The 15,179-nt window shown below is 41.8% G+C and overlaps 1 protein-coding gene across 4 annotated transcripts in view; it reads right to left on the bottom strand.

The window, feature by feature from the left end:
• gria2b (glutamate receptor, ionotropic, AMPA 2b) overlaps positions 1–15,179 on the bottom strand; it is a 35,929-nt gene that overhangs the window by 13,214 nt on the left and 7,536 nt on the right. For all 4 annotated transcript variants that reach the window (XM_040173138.2, XM_040173135.2, XM_040173139.2 and 1 more), the window contains exons 3-4: positions 6,885–7,124; positions 663–859 (exon numbers count right to left, since the gene is read on the bottom strand). In XM_040173138.2, coding sequence (XP_040029072.1) covers positions 663–859; positions 6,885–7,124 — 437 coding nt within the window. The remainder of the gene's footprint in view (positions 1–662; positions 860–6,884; positions 7,125–15,179) is intronic.

Here is a 15,179-nt window from a genome sequence, read left to right as displayed (position 1 = left end):
GTTTTTCCAATTTTCTCCCCAAAGAGGGTTTTTGTGGAGTTTTATCTCTTGTCAAATAGTGAATGAGCAAAGGATGTACGACAGCCCTGCGAGGCAAATATTCCGATTTTGGACCATATAGAACTGAGTTAAACACAATGGTTAAAAAGGGATGAACTGTGATTTAAGATGTGTTATTATAAGTGAACTAGCTATTAGATGCTGATATTATGCATGCTTTGTTATGTTTACATAAAGCAAAGCAAAGGTGTGATCATTGAATGTTCTGCAGTATTAAGTGAACAGGGATCGGTCAGGTTAGTGAGGGATTTCAGATTCCACCATCAGATGGAGCCAGGTGGGAGTCATGTGACGCCTTGGAGCAGAAAGAAATTCACATGGGAGGAGCTGGGCTTGAATGTCCAGTAAATTCTTTATCATTTATAACATCGAGCCAGTTGACTCTTTTTAATAACTTCTCGTCTAAGAAGAGGCAAGGGTAACAGTATTGTTCCTCGACCATAGGTCACAATAAGACCATTAGCTTCTGGTTGCTAAGTAGCTAGTCTGCAAACTTTGGCTTGAACTTGCTGTGTCATTCTTTAGTCAGTTTCCTGACCTGAAAATCACAAAAATACCAATGAGATGTTAATTATTTGCAAATACAGAGTTAAATGTGTCACCTGTTCCATGATGTCTTTAACTTTGTCCTGCTCACAGTCCAGAATGACCCTTCTCTCTTTCTTTGTCTCCAAATCTTGGAACAGAGAGCGGTAGGCCTCGTCCTTCTTCTCGTCTTTCAGGTTCCCCACGTTGATTGCCGTCACTTGCCACTTCCTCTCTGCTGCTGTGTCCAAAACTACCTGCAGCGTCGTCAGGCCTGCGGACCGAGAGCGGAGTTAAAACATTCATACCATCTGACAAAGTCAGTGCAGTCAGAACCTTTGTTTTTTGGAGATGTCCTGCCGATGAAACCAAAAACTGTAGGAATAGAAAGGTTTTTATATTTTTTGTTTCCACACAGCACCCACAGTGTTTTTTTCCAATTTCCTTGAAACCAGCCTCCTGCAATGGAGTGCATGTGGTTTGTATTCCATTTTCTGTGTGTCTTTTGTAAGGGCACAGTCACATACACACTTTGCTAACATGAAGAAAAGTCATGACAATGAGAGCACAAACACTGATGGCAGGAGAAGAAAAGATATACCATGAGTGAACATATCTCTTCCACTATTGACTATCCGACTATTCCAATTACAAAGAATGAAGGCCTTATGTAAAGAGCTCATCCGATGACTCACAGGTGTTCTGCCATGAACCTGACCAACATGTGGGAGGAAAATAGCTCCGACAACACGCCAGAATACATCAATACCAAACGTTTGATAATGTTAACTCAATGTTGAAACCACAATAGTGGAGAAGTCCTAAAACGTTTCAGCATCACCTGCTTTTAACACTATCAGCTGTTGGAAAATCGCCTTGTCGGCAGTTATAAACGCTCCATATGTTTAAAAAATATCAAATTTCCATGAAAACCAAGCGAACGCGGCCTTCAAATAATGTGCATACAATGGCCGAAAGCTCCAATCCAGTATAGAATGGGCTGCACTGGGTCCATTCCCTTTCACTACCCTTCTCCTGACCTTTAGGGAAGGCTTTCTCCATCCCTCCATCATCCACTCCAGATGACTGAATGGCTTCATTCGATGCACTGAGCCTGGGGCGACTGACCCGTGTCTCGTACCGGAGTGAGTGTTCACTAAACAGTCTTTCTATCACCACCATCTTATGCGCTCGCCTGTTTAATCCTTTACTCCAGAAACATAAAACAAAATGATACGGGGAAGAACAAGTGTTAGTTTTCAATTCAAATACACAAAGCACCTTTCCCTCAATCTGAAGCAAAGCCTATTAAAGGCGAACACAACAGTCTCCACTTGGACGTACGTTGGTGTCACCCTCTCGATCTGGTTTCACCGCTGGACGTCTCTCCGATATCGATCCGGAGTCGGCAGAGTTTTTATAAAAAGGTTGAGCGTTGACTTGTACGGTCATCAATTTCACGCAATGTCGTGATGCATTCGTGATGGAGCGCAGGGAAATGGAGGCTTGCAGTTTTATCTGAATGAATTACACATTGTAATTACACTAAGGCCATAACGGTGTGGTTAAATTTGACTTTTTAATCATTGCTTATCAAGAAAAATAATTTGAATTTAGATTATTTGACAGAAAGATTCATTAGGAAAAAAGCAACGTTAAGAGTAATGGTTGATTCTAATTTAATTGTGGTTTGTTTAAAGGAACTCTGCTTTACCCCGAATATGAAGAGACATAGATGTGTACGCATGTTAATAATCAGTTTACATCGTGAGGTCTAAATAATTATTATCTAAAGAGGTCATTAAAAATGATGCAGTGAAATTTCCCCAGAGCTTGACATCAGTGCGGCCAGAGTCGGTGCGTCTTGCTCTGCTTGATTTTTAAAATGATAGTCACGTTGGCTGGGAGGTTTTCTTTAATACTGGATAGCTAAAAGTCTGAAATCATGTTTAGCCTGTATTCTAAATAAGGGAAAAAGCTCATACTATTTACTTTAGTTAAATCGAACTGGATAAATTGAGCTAAGTCAAAATCACAAGTGCACTATAAAAGCGGAATGAAGGTTTAAACTGATCTTTCTTTTTTAGCAGTTGGAGGCCTTCAGGGGAAAACAAGAAACGTATCATTAATTGCTTGCTTTGAATCATTGACTGAAAAGTCAATATCACCTATAAGCAATGTGATTTGTACATCAATGGCTACACTTAATGCGTTACTCGGTCCAGCTCCATTAAATGTGCTTTCTAAAAATTCTGTAACTTCTGTGGTCATGCAAAAATGGACTACGATGCATTTTGGTTTACAAGCAGCCATTGAACTACATGGAGGGGTTCTAAACCCATAAACAGTACATTCTACTAGTCGTATCCTTGCCAGCTAAGAACATCCAAAGCGTACCAAAGCAGTGTGCATGTGTGTTGTTAGTTCCCATAATGTTTATGTAATACTTGGGTTTAGTGACTGAAACATTTCTGGCCATGGTTTTAAATAAAAGTAGACAGGGGCGGAGTGAGATTTAACATCCAAAAACAGTTCCATAGATGTCTTTACCACTCATTTGATAACCACAATCCCTTCAAATGGACAATGTCATATAATAATAAATAACAAAAACTTTTGTTATATTCAAATACATAACGCAAGCGGGGACTTGGCTCTGCTGGCTTCCTCTGCAGTTCAAAGACTGCTGAATGCAGCATATTCCCCTCGGATTAAACTGGTTTGCTATCGCTCCGCCTCAGAATGAGACATATGTTGTGTCCCGGCTTGCCGCCAAAATTATGCACTGCCGTTGCAGCGTTGCACCGATGTAACCTCGCACAAGTTTTTCGGGGTCAGGGTGGAAATCAGATACATGAACTAGTTTGTCAAATGATACCTTAGCAATGTGATAAAACATAGAGATAATCATTGACTTGATCAACCACATGCTGATGAGTTGACGTATGTGACTTTTGATCATATGCAAAATGGGATGGAGACTATTCAAATGAGGCAAGTAAACGCTGATGAATAATTCATAGAGGAAAGCTGTTCAATAGCGGCTTCATATGAGCTATAATCTCGTTGCTTCTAGCTATTGTTTCCTCACATGTACAGTGGTACAGGTTGAACATCCTTCTACAGGTATAGAGTACAACCCCACTTCTGCATAATACGAACTAAAGCACCACTAAATGATACATGTGGCAGTAGTGTTGGCAAACTTGATTCCGCAAAAGGTAATTGAGATAAAAAAATGTATGATTAAGAGTCCCAAATATTGTATAATTACTAATTAACACACTCACAGCAAGCCAATGGTTACATATATTGTTAACAAAAGTAAGAAAGCACAGCAACCTATTTAGATAAATAAAATGTTATCATTGTCACAGACGACCCTGACGCTTTATTCAAAAATACCCAAATTGGTTGTTTTGTTATATTACAGATAGATATTTAACCCAGATATATGAAATAATATATCAAATTTGATCTGGCATTTTATCAAACTACTGCTAGTTTACACGTCATGCTAAGTAGCATTAGCAGTAACTGTAAAAACAGTTGAAACTGAAGCTACAGCCACAGTTAAAGCACTCACACAAAAGCTTAGCTTTCCTCACAAAGCGCTGTAGAGCTGAGAGGGACGTCAGCATCAGACAAGTTTGTCACTACCCCCAAAAACGTCCACAAGTACAAAGTCTTTGATTTACTGTTGATTTATATCACTTTAATGCCAATATACCATTTGGTTTAGCAATAGTTAGCTTGCCGGTATTAGTGGCTTTGTAGCTAAATGAATTTAATTATTGCTAAACCTCAGAAGGGTTTGATTCCCAAAGATTAACAAAATTGAAATAAATTTTAACACAATGTTGCCCCAAGAAAGAATTGTGATGATTAACACAAATAATTTGTGTCCGTATTTTGTGATTATCTCACAAACTGCAGTGAGACTGTCGCATTAAAGGTTCAAGTTTAAAGCAACCACTCATGGCAAAGGAAAGTTTGAGCTTATATAAAGACAACGATTTTTACCAACCACTTAATGGCATTAAACATTCACATTAAACAAGATATTACTCTAAGAATCAGTGCTCCATCATCAAACGGGTCATGTAGGCATTCACGGGTCCAAAGCAATGCCGACACGGTGGGCCTGAGAGGGCCGATACGGCCCCGTACAGTACATCCATTTTCAACTCTGACTGACTGACAACAACTGACAGCCGTAGTGTCAGTTCAGCCACTAGTCCCAATGTGCCGACGTCCTTTCTCATAACCAGTGGCAACTCCGTTGGCTCCTCTTCCTCGACTCCGTCTTTGACTCGCCCAGACACTTACAATCCGTCCCTCTTTCTGTGTCTCTCTCCACACTTCTGTTGCCATGGGAATGAGAGAATCAAACTGACCTAATTAGACAGCAGTGCAATGATGAAGTATGCACAACGGGCCCTTTAGCGGCACGGTGGACGTATGGTAGAGTCATCGGTCCGAGCTAGCGTTACCGCGATGACAACCTAAAACAGCTGATTAAAAGCTGCCTTCTGATTTTGGGGTCTGCTATCAGTCAGGGCAAGGCCACCTGGGAGGATGAGCAAAGGATTGTGGGAGAAGGGGCGGAAGAGCTTATGGAAAAAAGATGACAACAAAAGGTACAGCATACGGGGGATACGGTGGACGGATTAGGTAAAGATGCAGCGAATGTGGCGGGACTCTAAGTGAAACAATAAGTCACAGCTAACAGTCCTAAGTCATTGACACTACACTGTATTCACCCTGAACACTGGCGGGTAGAAAGAGATTCCACCTCCTGTTACTTTAAAGCCATTTTCTAGATAGTCTAGACTTAGGAGTTTCATCAATGATACTGTAAATGTAAAAAAGGGCCTTAAGAAATGACAACACAACTATTTGATAATGCCACGCTAACTGGATTGTATAATTATTGTATCATGTTCAGTCATTGAAATATTTAAATACAGGATCTTTGGAAGACATTTCATTAGGAAATATAATCACTGAAGAAAGGGATCATAAAATACAGATGGAATGGATCATGAAGTACGTCTGGATATTACAGTTTGAAGATGGATACATTTCCTGCTAGCAGGAAAACAATCAACGATCTCATCTGCTATCGCTATCACGGCTGCAACCATAGATCGAGTAGGGAAGGAAACAGCTAAATGAACGATTTCTTTTCAACTGCAGACTGAAATAAGTGAAATCATGTTACAAATCAATGGACAGACCTGCATGTTGGTCTTGTTGGAGAACACTTAATCACCATCTACTAACCAGTGTATGTGTGTGTGTTTAGCAAACAGATTACTTCAGTAAAATCTTCCACACTTGGAGCTGTTTGGAACAGTGTCTACATTTTTTGGTAATTGCACATAAAGTAATCGGATAACTGCCCATATCTCACATGTTTACATTGTTCCAAATTTGTAATTCAACCGTTCTCAGACTATAAATATTTAGCCAAAATATAAATATTTAGCAACTTACGGCCGCCACCGTTAAGTTTAGTTTTTTTATAATTTTGGTCCATTTTTTGGTCCATAGAGTGTGGAAGTGCGTAACTGCAGGGCACATCACCTTTACTGCACGTCAAAGATGGCTCCTCTTGATGTTACGTAAAACAGGCGCCCGAACACAGGAGGTGTTATAGTTGATTGAATGTGACAAGCTCTTTGTCAGAAGCCAACATGCCCTTTACCTGGATGCAACTGTTGCGTGTCACATGCTCATGGTCAGCTTGTTTTAACAATAACTGGATTGAGTGCTGAAAGAAACATTTGGAACATTCTTTGGATTTCACGAGGTCAAATAGTTAAAACCAACATCATTTAGGCAAAGGGCAATGGACGATATAAAAAAAACGCGATTTTCAAAGGGCAATGCTTTTTAAAAAAAATCTAGGTAGCAATCAATAGTTGCTCTTTTCAATTACCTAACAAAGGTGTTTTTTTGTGTAAGCAAACCCAGTTAATGTTGAAACAAGGCTTTATTCCATGACTGTAACTAGTGGTGCAACATATTATAAAACTCACACTTTGGATCAGAGTCACAGATCAGGTGGCATGTCGGACAATATCGCAAGAGCACAAAAGAAAACAAGGAGCAACTACGACTTTTAGAGATGCTTTTTTTGCTGCCAATTCAATGACATCAATAGTTTTCTATTCATATTGGCAGATACTTCTCCACATGTTGTTTGATTATACAACTGTTCTACAGACGTTGGTGGTAACTTTGGTGGCACCTGTAAATCAGACCCGCAAAGAAGCTTTGAAAGCGCGACTTACCTCGGTCACTGTCGTACAGGTAGGCAAACTTATCCCACTTGTAGTACTCGATGAGGCTGAGGAGGGGCCCCTTGATATCGGGTCTCATCTGGATGATGAACTGCTGATTCCCGTCCAGGGGGAAGCTGGGCGTGATGAAGGAGACGTGGAGCGTCCCACAAAAGGACGTGATGGTGTTCACGGACTTCTTGTCGTAGAATCCGAAAATTGCGTAAACTCCTCTTGAGAACTGCGAACAGACTGGAGCAGAGGAAAAGGATTGTTTCAGCACACATCCCCTGAATCGGAATGAACAACACGTTTCCTCTGCCAAACAAACCGCGGACATTTATTGAGGACGCTTGCAAAGCTATAATTCACAACTGTGTGTACGTCCAGGGCTGTTATCCAAATCCTTTGGAACGCGGACGCTAATGGTCGCTTCTGCTTCTCTTTCTGCAAATTCATAGATAGCTGTCCGTAAGCTCCGCCGGGGGAGTGCTTGAATTCAACCGCAGAAGATCCAGTGTACGCCTGTCTCTGCGTGAAACTTTTATGAGCCGCTTCTCTGCCTTTTTGATATGGCGGGAATAAGCGATGCTGAGTGTTTCAAAGATTCAGCAAAACTGGCCATTAATTCTTCACATTGGGTATCCATCCTTAATGTACCACGATATGTTGTCTATGTAATGTAATGTTTCTGTTTGATTTCAGTACTTAAGAGCCCATTAGACCCAACTGATCCCCACTGTTAGGACCCGTTGAGGTTACGCTTCCAGCATTTATGATGACACCATCTTTGCATCAGATTATTCGATATTCGGACCTCATCTTGTTGACTCAGCAGAAAAATCCCCTTTGTTCAATAATTCATAACTGCTTGCTCGAGTACATACAGTACAGTAGCTCTGCTGGGCGCCAGCATCCATTATGCACCGACCGGAAAAGGGCACCGGAGACCAACGTGGACACCGAGGGTCCAACTAATCTCGAGATTGCAGGCTGTTTATCAAACATTTTACCCGGGTCAGCAGATAGGAACGTCGCTTGTAAACGCGTATTGATCAAATGAAAGTTAATCAGGCTCATTGACTTGTACACATGTGTCTTCCAATGTAATTAATCTAATGAGTCATATCCCTCGCCACAATAAAAGGGGGATGACTTGCTGACCAAGGGAAGTAGAGTCTATATATCATGTATAATATTACCTGGCTTGGTTTTAATACTGTAGGCCTTTCTGCCGTTTCTGCACCGGCTGTGGCAGCTATCACTGATGGATTGAAACACGAGGTCCCGTAAAGAGTGTGTGCAGGTCTCAGCAACATGGGAAGGCGGGAATTCTCATAGACGCTTTGCTTTGCACAGTGAATAGTCTTTACAGACACTTTGTTGTACTGTTAAAGACCAAGCAGCTTTATTAGGTAAGTTTGGCTCCAAATGAACACAAGCTCATTAAAATGTGTCTCTGGAGAACGAATCAAGCTTTCCTTCTTTGATCGTTCTGCTGAACACGACAGACTCATTTGGACCGGGCAGAGTTTAGAGTAAACTTCTGTCTCCAGGTGAAAGAAGGTGTTTTGGAACCAACTGTTTGTCCCCGTAGATGATGGCAGCTGACTGACAACACACTCCAACAGCCTCTCCTTGAGTAGATCTCATCCACTCTTACCTTTCACAATAAAAGCTCCACACGTAAGCGTTGCAAGCGAGTATTTCGCATTTTTCACGTTTATTTGTCAAATCCACATGTGTTTACAAGCCCGTAGCCACTTGGTCAAATACTAGAACACACACCACTATTGTGTGAGGCAGCGAGAGTGTTCCTTAAACGTGTTCTCTATTTAGACTGCGTTAGTCCATCATTAAGGCTAATTCAACCCGTCCTTGTACTCCCCAAAACACGCAGAGCTCATCAAGAATGGGCCAATATGATGATGGCGTCCTAATCTGTACCGATCCATCGACTCGAACAATAAAATGTTTGTCCGGGACAAACAGCTCGTGGGCCGGTGGGACAGTTCCTTATACTCTTAGCAGACGACAGCGTGGCCACAGAGACATCAGACCTCACTAATCCCAATTCACTTATTTTTTTTGTCTAACCGGGAGCTAATAGAACCCAGAGTGTTTCGTCTGTTTAACTGTCGCCATCTAATTGGAAATTGTGCTGCAGGATTCAGTGAAGGCGAAGAAACGTTCCTCAGAGGAGAAGTTGGGTCACATGATAAAAAGCCCTGGCACTCCGTTTTGTAGGTTACAAGTCTGACATTTTTTTATTTGGTTATAGTTTTTAGGACACATTTGCCTCCAGAGGTAAAAAGAAAAGAGTGTCAGTGAAGGAGGGAATAACAGGTCCGCCTTTTGTCTCCATTATTTAACTTTTTTGTTTGTTTTGTTTGTTGAAACGACATGTTCGTATAGTTATAATTAATCACTGTGCACAATATAAATAACGAAATAATTGTGCAACAGCAAAATGAAGTTTAATGTATCATCCATTAACCTTTGCTCAAATCTGCTCCTCATTGACTTTTAGTGTTGATATTTGCTACACGTTATTGTGATGTAACTGTACATAATAATACTACACTGTATTATTGAAAATGCTGCTTTACGCCAAGTATATTATTTGAATAATTCCTCCACCATCGGCGACGTAAGACATATTTGAAAATAAAATGTTGTTTATTGTGATTGTCCTTTGTTTCACAACAACATCCCACTTGATTCTCCAGCGTTATCTCCTCTTTATTACCGTCCAAGAAGAGGACGCCCTTCACGGAGGTTTATGACTTATTTCATGTTGCAAAACATGACAAAGATGGGATATTTATGCCTGGCAGTCCAAAAAACATCCCATCACATCATGGCATCATGTAATATAAATAGTGTACCCCTGAAGCGTTTACAGCTGCAGCATCCGTCCATTGTCGTCCTTCTAAGGCTTCCCCTCCCCGCAGGCTCTCGCTGGTGAGCTTGCTGCGGGATTAAAACTCTCTGAGCGCACGCTGAGGGAGGCTGGATATCCTCCATGATTGGGCTGCAGCTTAAGCCAGAGCGAACAGTTTGACAACATGTTACTTTAGGACCAAATGTGCAAATTCACATTCCGGAAGCCAAGCGCACTCCCCGTTTCTCCACAGAGCGGCTGTTCAGGGAGGATCCCGCCGGCTTTGGAACGTGACAATAAAAGAATGATGAGCTTTTTTTAGTGGGCGAGACATCTACGCGTGCCTCTTCAGTGGGGAGTTCAGGGATGTTTAATCAGGTAAGCAAAGCAATGGCACAAACAGTGAGGATACCTGGCAGGTTTGCTTAGAGAAATCCAAACACAGAATGAATATATGTTACTGGGTGTTTTGTGTTTAAAGCTTGGGGCACTTCTAATACTGACATAGTGGTTACAGACAACAGCGCATAGAGAGTAACACACTGGTTAGCATGTGTGTGGTCGTTGCTGTAGGATCTGGTTGGTCTACACAATTATTTACTAAGATTCTTCATTGTTCAATTATTTCATCACTAAATCAGGGATATAATAAAAAATGTTGATGAGGAAAATGTAAAAAAACATATATCATTGTTACATCTGACAAAACAAAGTTAGGATTTAAAATTGCTCTTTAAAGCACGGAATAGAAGACGAAAAGATGAGTCAATGTGCAAAACTGATTGGTTTATCGTCAAAACTGCCTTCAGAACTAATGGAAGTTGAAGCGCCTTGCAGCTTGGCTTCCTCACAGCCGTAACTGAGCCTGAGCTGCTTCCACCAGCATTCACGCAGTGTTTTAGTTCAGCGTAAATCGTTTGGGTCGGAGAGATTATCTTTGTAAAAACTACGCCGTTGCTGCCGTGTGACATTCTGCGGTCACCAACAGGTCCCAATGACCTCATTTCCTCCAGCTGTGACTTTCAAAAGGAGAAGGGGCACCATGTGAGACACATTTAGCCGTCCTAATTAGCTGACCTCGTTTTAACCGCCGTGGCGCTGAAGGCATCACAACCACTCCACCTCTGTTTATATTACATCTCGGTCACGGATCATTAATTAAAACTTAAGCATAAATGAACTGCTACTAAAACACAAAAATTCTGCTGACACATGATATCAGTGTGGAAAGTCTGTTCATTTATCTTTTAGCAAGACTTGTTATTCCGTGTTCACTTCTTTGCAAAGTCATTTAAGTTTAATCAGCTGAAACGAGACCCCAAAACAGGCACAAAAAACGAAACGAATACAAAGCCAATATTTCATTTGGAATTTTTCTGAATGTTTGATTGGTATCATTCCAACCTTTGGACCTTGTATCTGTCTGTTGTGGCTGACCATGGCATAGAGTTAGACGTTTTAATTCAGAACTCCATTAGAAATAACTGGAAAAAATGAAACAGAAGGAGCAATTAGGTTTTATCGCCGGCTTTACAAGTAGTTTTTCATTCAGCTCTAACGAGCAGAGAGGGCATATATTGAATTAGCGTTGGACGCCATCAGATATTTAATGGAGGAGCAGCAAAAGCCCGCTGCATCAGTGAAACGATGAATCAGTTTAACGCTCTCGCACAGACCGGGTCACCGCGGCGACGGTCATCAGCAGTCCAGTCACAGCGAACGGAACTGACTGTTAGATATCTCACCCTCTCTCCGACGCTCCTGTTCTCACCAGGAGAAAAGGCCTTCGGGCCGTGGGACTTTTATGCAAAACTGATCTGTCACCAGTTGGAGAGCCGCCACCCCGTCTGTCTCACAGAAGCGCGAGCACATGTGTCACCGGCGTAGTTGCTGCCGGGCGACATTCTGACCTTGTGTACCCAAAAGAATCTGAACAAACAATATACGCGTTTTTTTCCCGTCCTCCAAAAGGAGCCATATGACCAAAAGAACTTGTGAGATTACCAGCCGCGCTGCTAGCCGATGTTTCCAGGTGTGATTTAGGCAACAAAAATGTCATCAGCAAATACTTTTACAATGTCTTGTTGGATATTCCTGTAATGTCTGTTATTTCCAGCTAAACCAGGATTATTGCAGCAAACTCAAAAACCAGCACTTTTTAAAATATAATCACAGGGATTGCCAGATATTTTAAAATGAAATAAATGTGTACACAATAGACACATTTCATGCATTTGAAAAGAACAGCGTGCCTTTGCCAACTGTAGTGATGTTTTGAAGGCCTTTGAGATTCCTCATGTCTTTCTCTACTTCCTTCTAATTAAACCGCAGACAAAGATGTTTCTGTATTGAGCCCATAACACAAGAACAACTAGTAGTATGTTTTTAATGACCGGCTCTCAGATGAATTCTGCTTCACACCATTCCCGAGGACTTAGTTACATAACCTTCCATTGAATTGATTTACAAGAGACTGTGTACGGATTTTCACATTTTAGGGCCGAAGCCCAGGACGTTCCATCACGTCGTGCAGCGTTGTTTGCAGCCCGTAACAACATCTGGTTTCATTCCCTGAGTAGCCTGTTGCCAAGGAAACATACTCCAGCCATGTTCCCCCCGCCACACTGCAGAAAATATTCACCTCGGCGCGACGATTCACGCTGCGTCGGCGATTTAAATGAGCCGCTCGAAGAAATGAACCAAAGAGCTTCGATTCCTGCTCCACGGCTCCGCTCATCGATGTGAAATTCGCTCTCTGGTTAGGCGTGTTTACACTGGAGCTCTGCAGGCTGTCGCCTCGGCGCACAGCTCTCTGTCACGCTCTTGAGAGGCCGACGGGGGAGGGTGGGGGGGGGGGACTTCTGGGAGGTGTCACTGGGCCAGCGAGGAGGCGCTGGGAGCTGTTCTCGTCTGCCTCCAAGCAGCTCTTCCGGCAGCTGGTCCGAAAAGAACATTATAGGTGCAGTTCTTATCAACTCCTTGCTGCCCCTCCTCCTCTGCTATTTCTCTCTGGTCTCCCGGCTTTCTCCCCCTCCGGCTTTGTGCACTGACCTGTTTCCTGGAGGCTTTCTGACTGAGGCGGTGGATGGAGGACCTGGCTTTTACGAGAGCTACAGGCCCGACGCGCTATCGTCAAACAGCTCCCCCAAAGTCCCAAACGTCCTTTCGGCGCTGCCTTTTGTTGGGTTCTGGGCACGTTTGAATGCTCCAGCGGCAGCTAAAGGGACGGGGTGAGAAGCGACTTTGTTCACGGAAGCTGCCTGAACCGCTCACATCATGTGGCAGATATTGGCAAAAGTCAAGTAGCTGCGTCACTTAGTTCTAACCGGCGATGCGCTGCTCGCGCCAGCTTCTCTCCTGTGAATATTAAATCAATACCATTGAGATCATCAAAACGGCTCCGCCGATGTGACAAGTCAGGTTGTATTTAACACAATTACCGGCAAGGAGCTTTTTCAACTCAAGTGATGCCACCGGTCACTGTTGTGTCAGCGCTCTCAGATCGACGGATCAGAGGCGCCGCGTCGTGTTGCTCGGCACGCGCACACCGATCCATTCCGCCGTGCACAACACAGTTTATTGATCGCAAACGGAACCCCTTCTCTCTCGTTTCTTTCTCATTCCTGTCCTGCAGGAGGGGGGACTATCACCTCCTCGTACCACTCAAAATGACCCCAGGCCTCCCATCAGATCACCGTCTCTGTGTGACCCCTGACCTTTTCCCCTCTCCCACGGCCCTTAGCTCCTCCCTCTGCCTGACCTTCACACAACTATACAGCATCTTTATGTGAATGAATACCTTAAGTGTGACAGGGTTTAGTCAGGGTTCTTCATCAAGTGAAATCATTTGTTTAACAAAAATGGGGAATTACGTCTATTCCCGGATCACTTATTAGCTAACACAACTAATAAAGAAACATTTACACACCGTCAGCATTAACAGATTGATGCAAATCACTTCCTCGTTGTTGTTGTTATTTTTAATTAGGTTGAGTTTAAATCAAGTCAAGATGTCCTCGTTTGTTATTTCTATTTGAAATTAAAGGAACTAGAGCAATTTCCCATATATATTGGCTGTTTTTTGATTTTTTAATAAACTGTGGAATTAGTACTATTGAAAACGGGGCAACATGTATTATGTTTTATGTTTGTAATTCAAGCTTTTTAGTCATTTTACTAAATGCAGCACCATCAGGTGAGACAAATATAACAAACTGTAAACTCCTGGCCAGTATTTGGAAATGTATACTATATCATACTATAATGTACAACACATATTACAAAATGAAACACCTCTAAAAGTATTGAAAGGAAATTATGGAAATGGAACTGACTGAGACTTCATGAATACATTTTCTGGAGACAAAGCATCTGATTCGTTGTGAGTTGGTGACTAACTAAACGGTTTTGTTGACTTTATTAGCATGTGACAAGTGGAAACAGACACAAGCTCCCTGAAAACTACCACATCCGTTAGCCCCTTAAGGCAGGCATTAAAAAGAAAGCGGCCCTTTCGTGGTATTTGATGTCTTCCTCACCGTAATGGATTTTAACAAATCAGACAAACGCGGTGTTGTACAGCCGGAGGATTTGTTGAGCAGCCGCTGGACGAAATAGAACAACGCATCATGACATAATGATATTCCCTCAGTAATCTTTTTCCATGGGTGAATATCATTTACAGTGCAGCGATGCATTAAGGAAATACATTATATTAAGTCATTTGGTTGAAATTGAGAGAGTTTGCTTTTTTATACAAAGGAACTTTCCTTTGATTAAGCAGCTTAATGTGGGTGTGTTGATGGTAAAGTATCTGAAATGGAGTCTGGATAATAAATTGGCAATAAATTGGCATCTTGCTCCGTTGTCTCCATCTTTGGAATAAATATCTTATTGAGCAGAATATTAAATCAACTTTAAAAAATCTAACACTAAATATTAAATAATGCGGAAAACATTTTCATGCTAAGATCTTTACACATTATTATTATTTACTTTCCTTAAACCAGTTTTCCAAGAATTATCAGCATCTGTAAATTTGAGAAGAAGCGATGCGATAGAAATTGGAAAATCCTGTTTATTTTCACCCAGAAGCTTGTAGCCAGAGCAAAGAGAGAATAAAAGGTCACCATCCGAATACATCCTATTGGATTTAATGCTATTATTTTATTTTCTCTCCAGCCCAAAACAATGGTGGAATGAGAAGTTGTCATGTGACTCAAGCAGCTGTGTTCTTTTCTCAGCTGTTTCCTCACAGCAGGTGGCAGGTGAGGACGGGGTTTTATCAGCTTGTGTAATCTATAAATGTTTGGGCCAGAAATGACTTCCACATCATACCGTAGGTCCAAACCCATCTGCTTCCAACCTCACCCTTCAATTTGAATTTAAATTACATTTTGTAAATTGAAATGATTTAATAATAA

Source organism: Gasterosteus aculeatus, chromosome 4, assembly GCF_964276395.1.
Source record: "Gasterosteus aculeatus chromosome 4, fGasAcu3.hap1.1, whole genome shotgun sequence".
Classification (NCBI taxonomy): Eukaryota; Metazoa; Chordata; class Actinopteri; order Perciformes; family Gasterosteidae; genus Gasterosteus; species Gasterosteus aculeatus.
The sequence above is the reverse complement of the archived record's forward strand: the minus strand, read 5'-3'. Positions and strand labels throughout refer to the sequence as shown.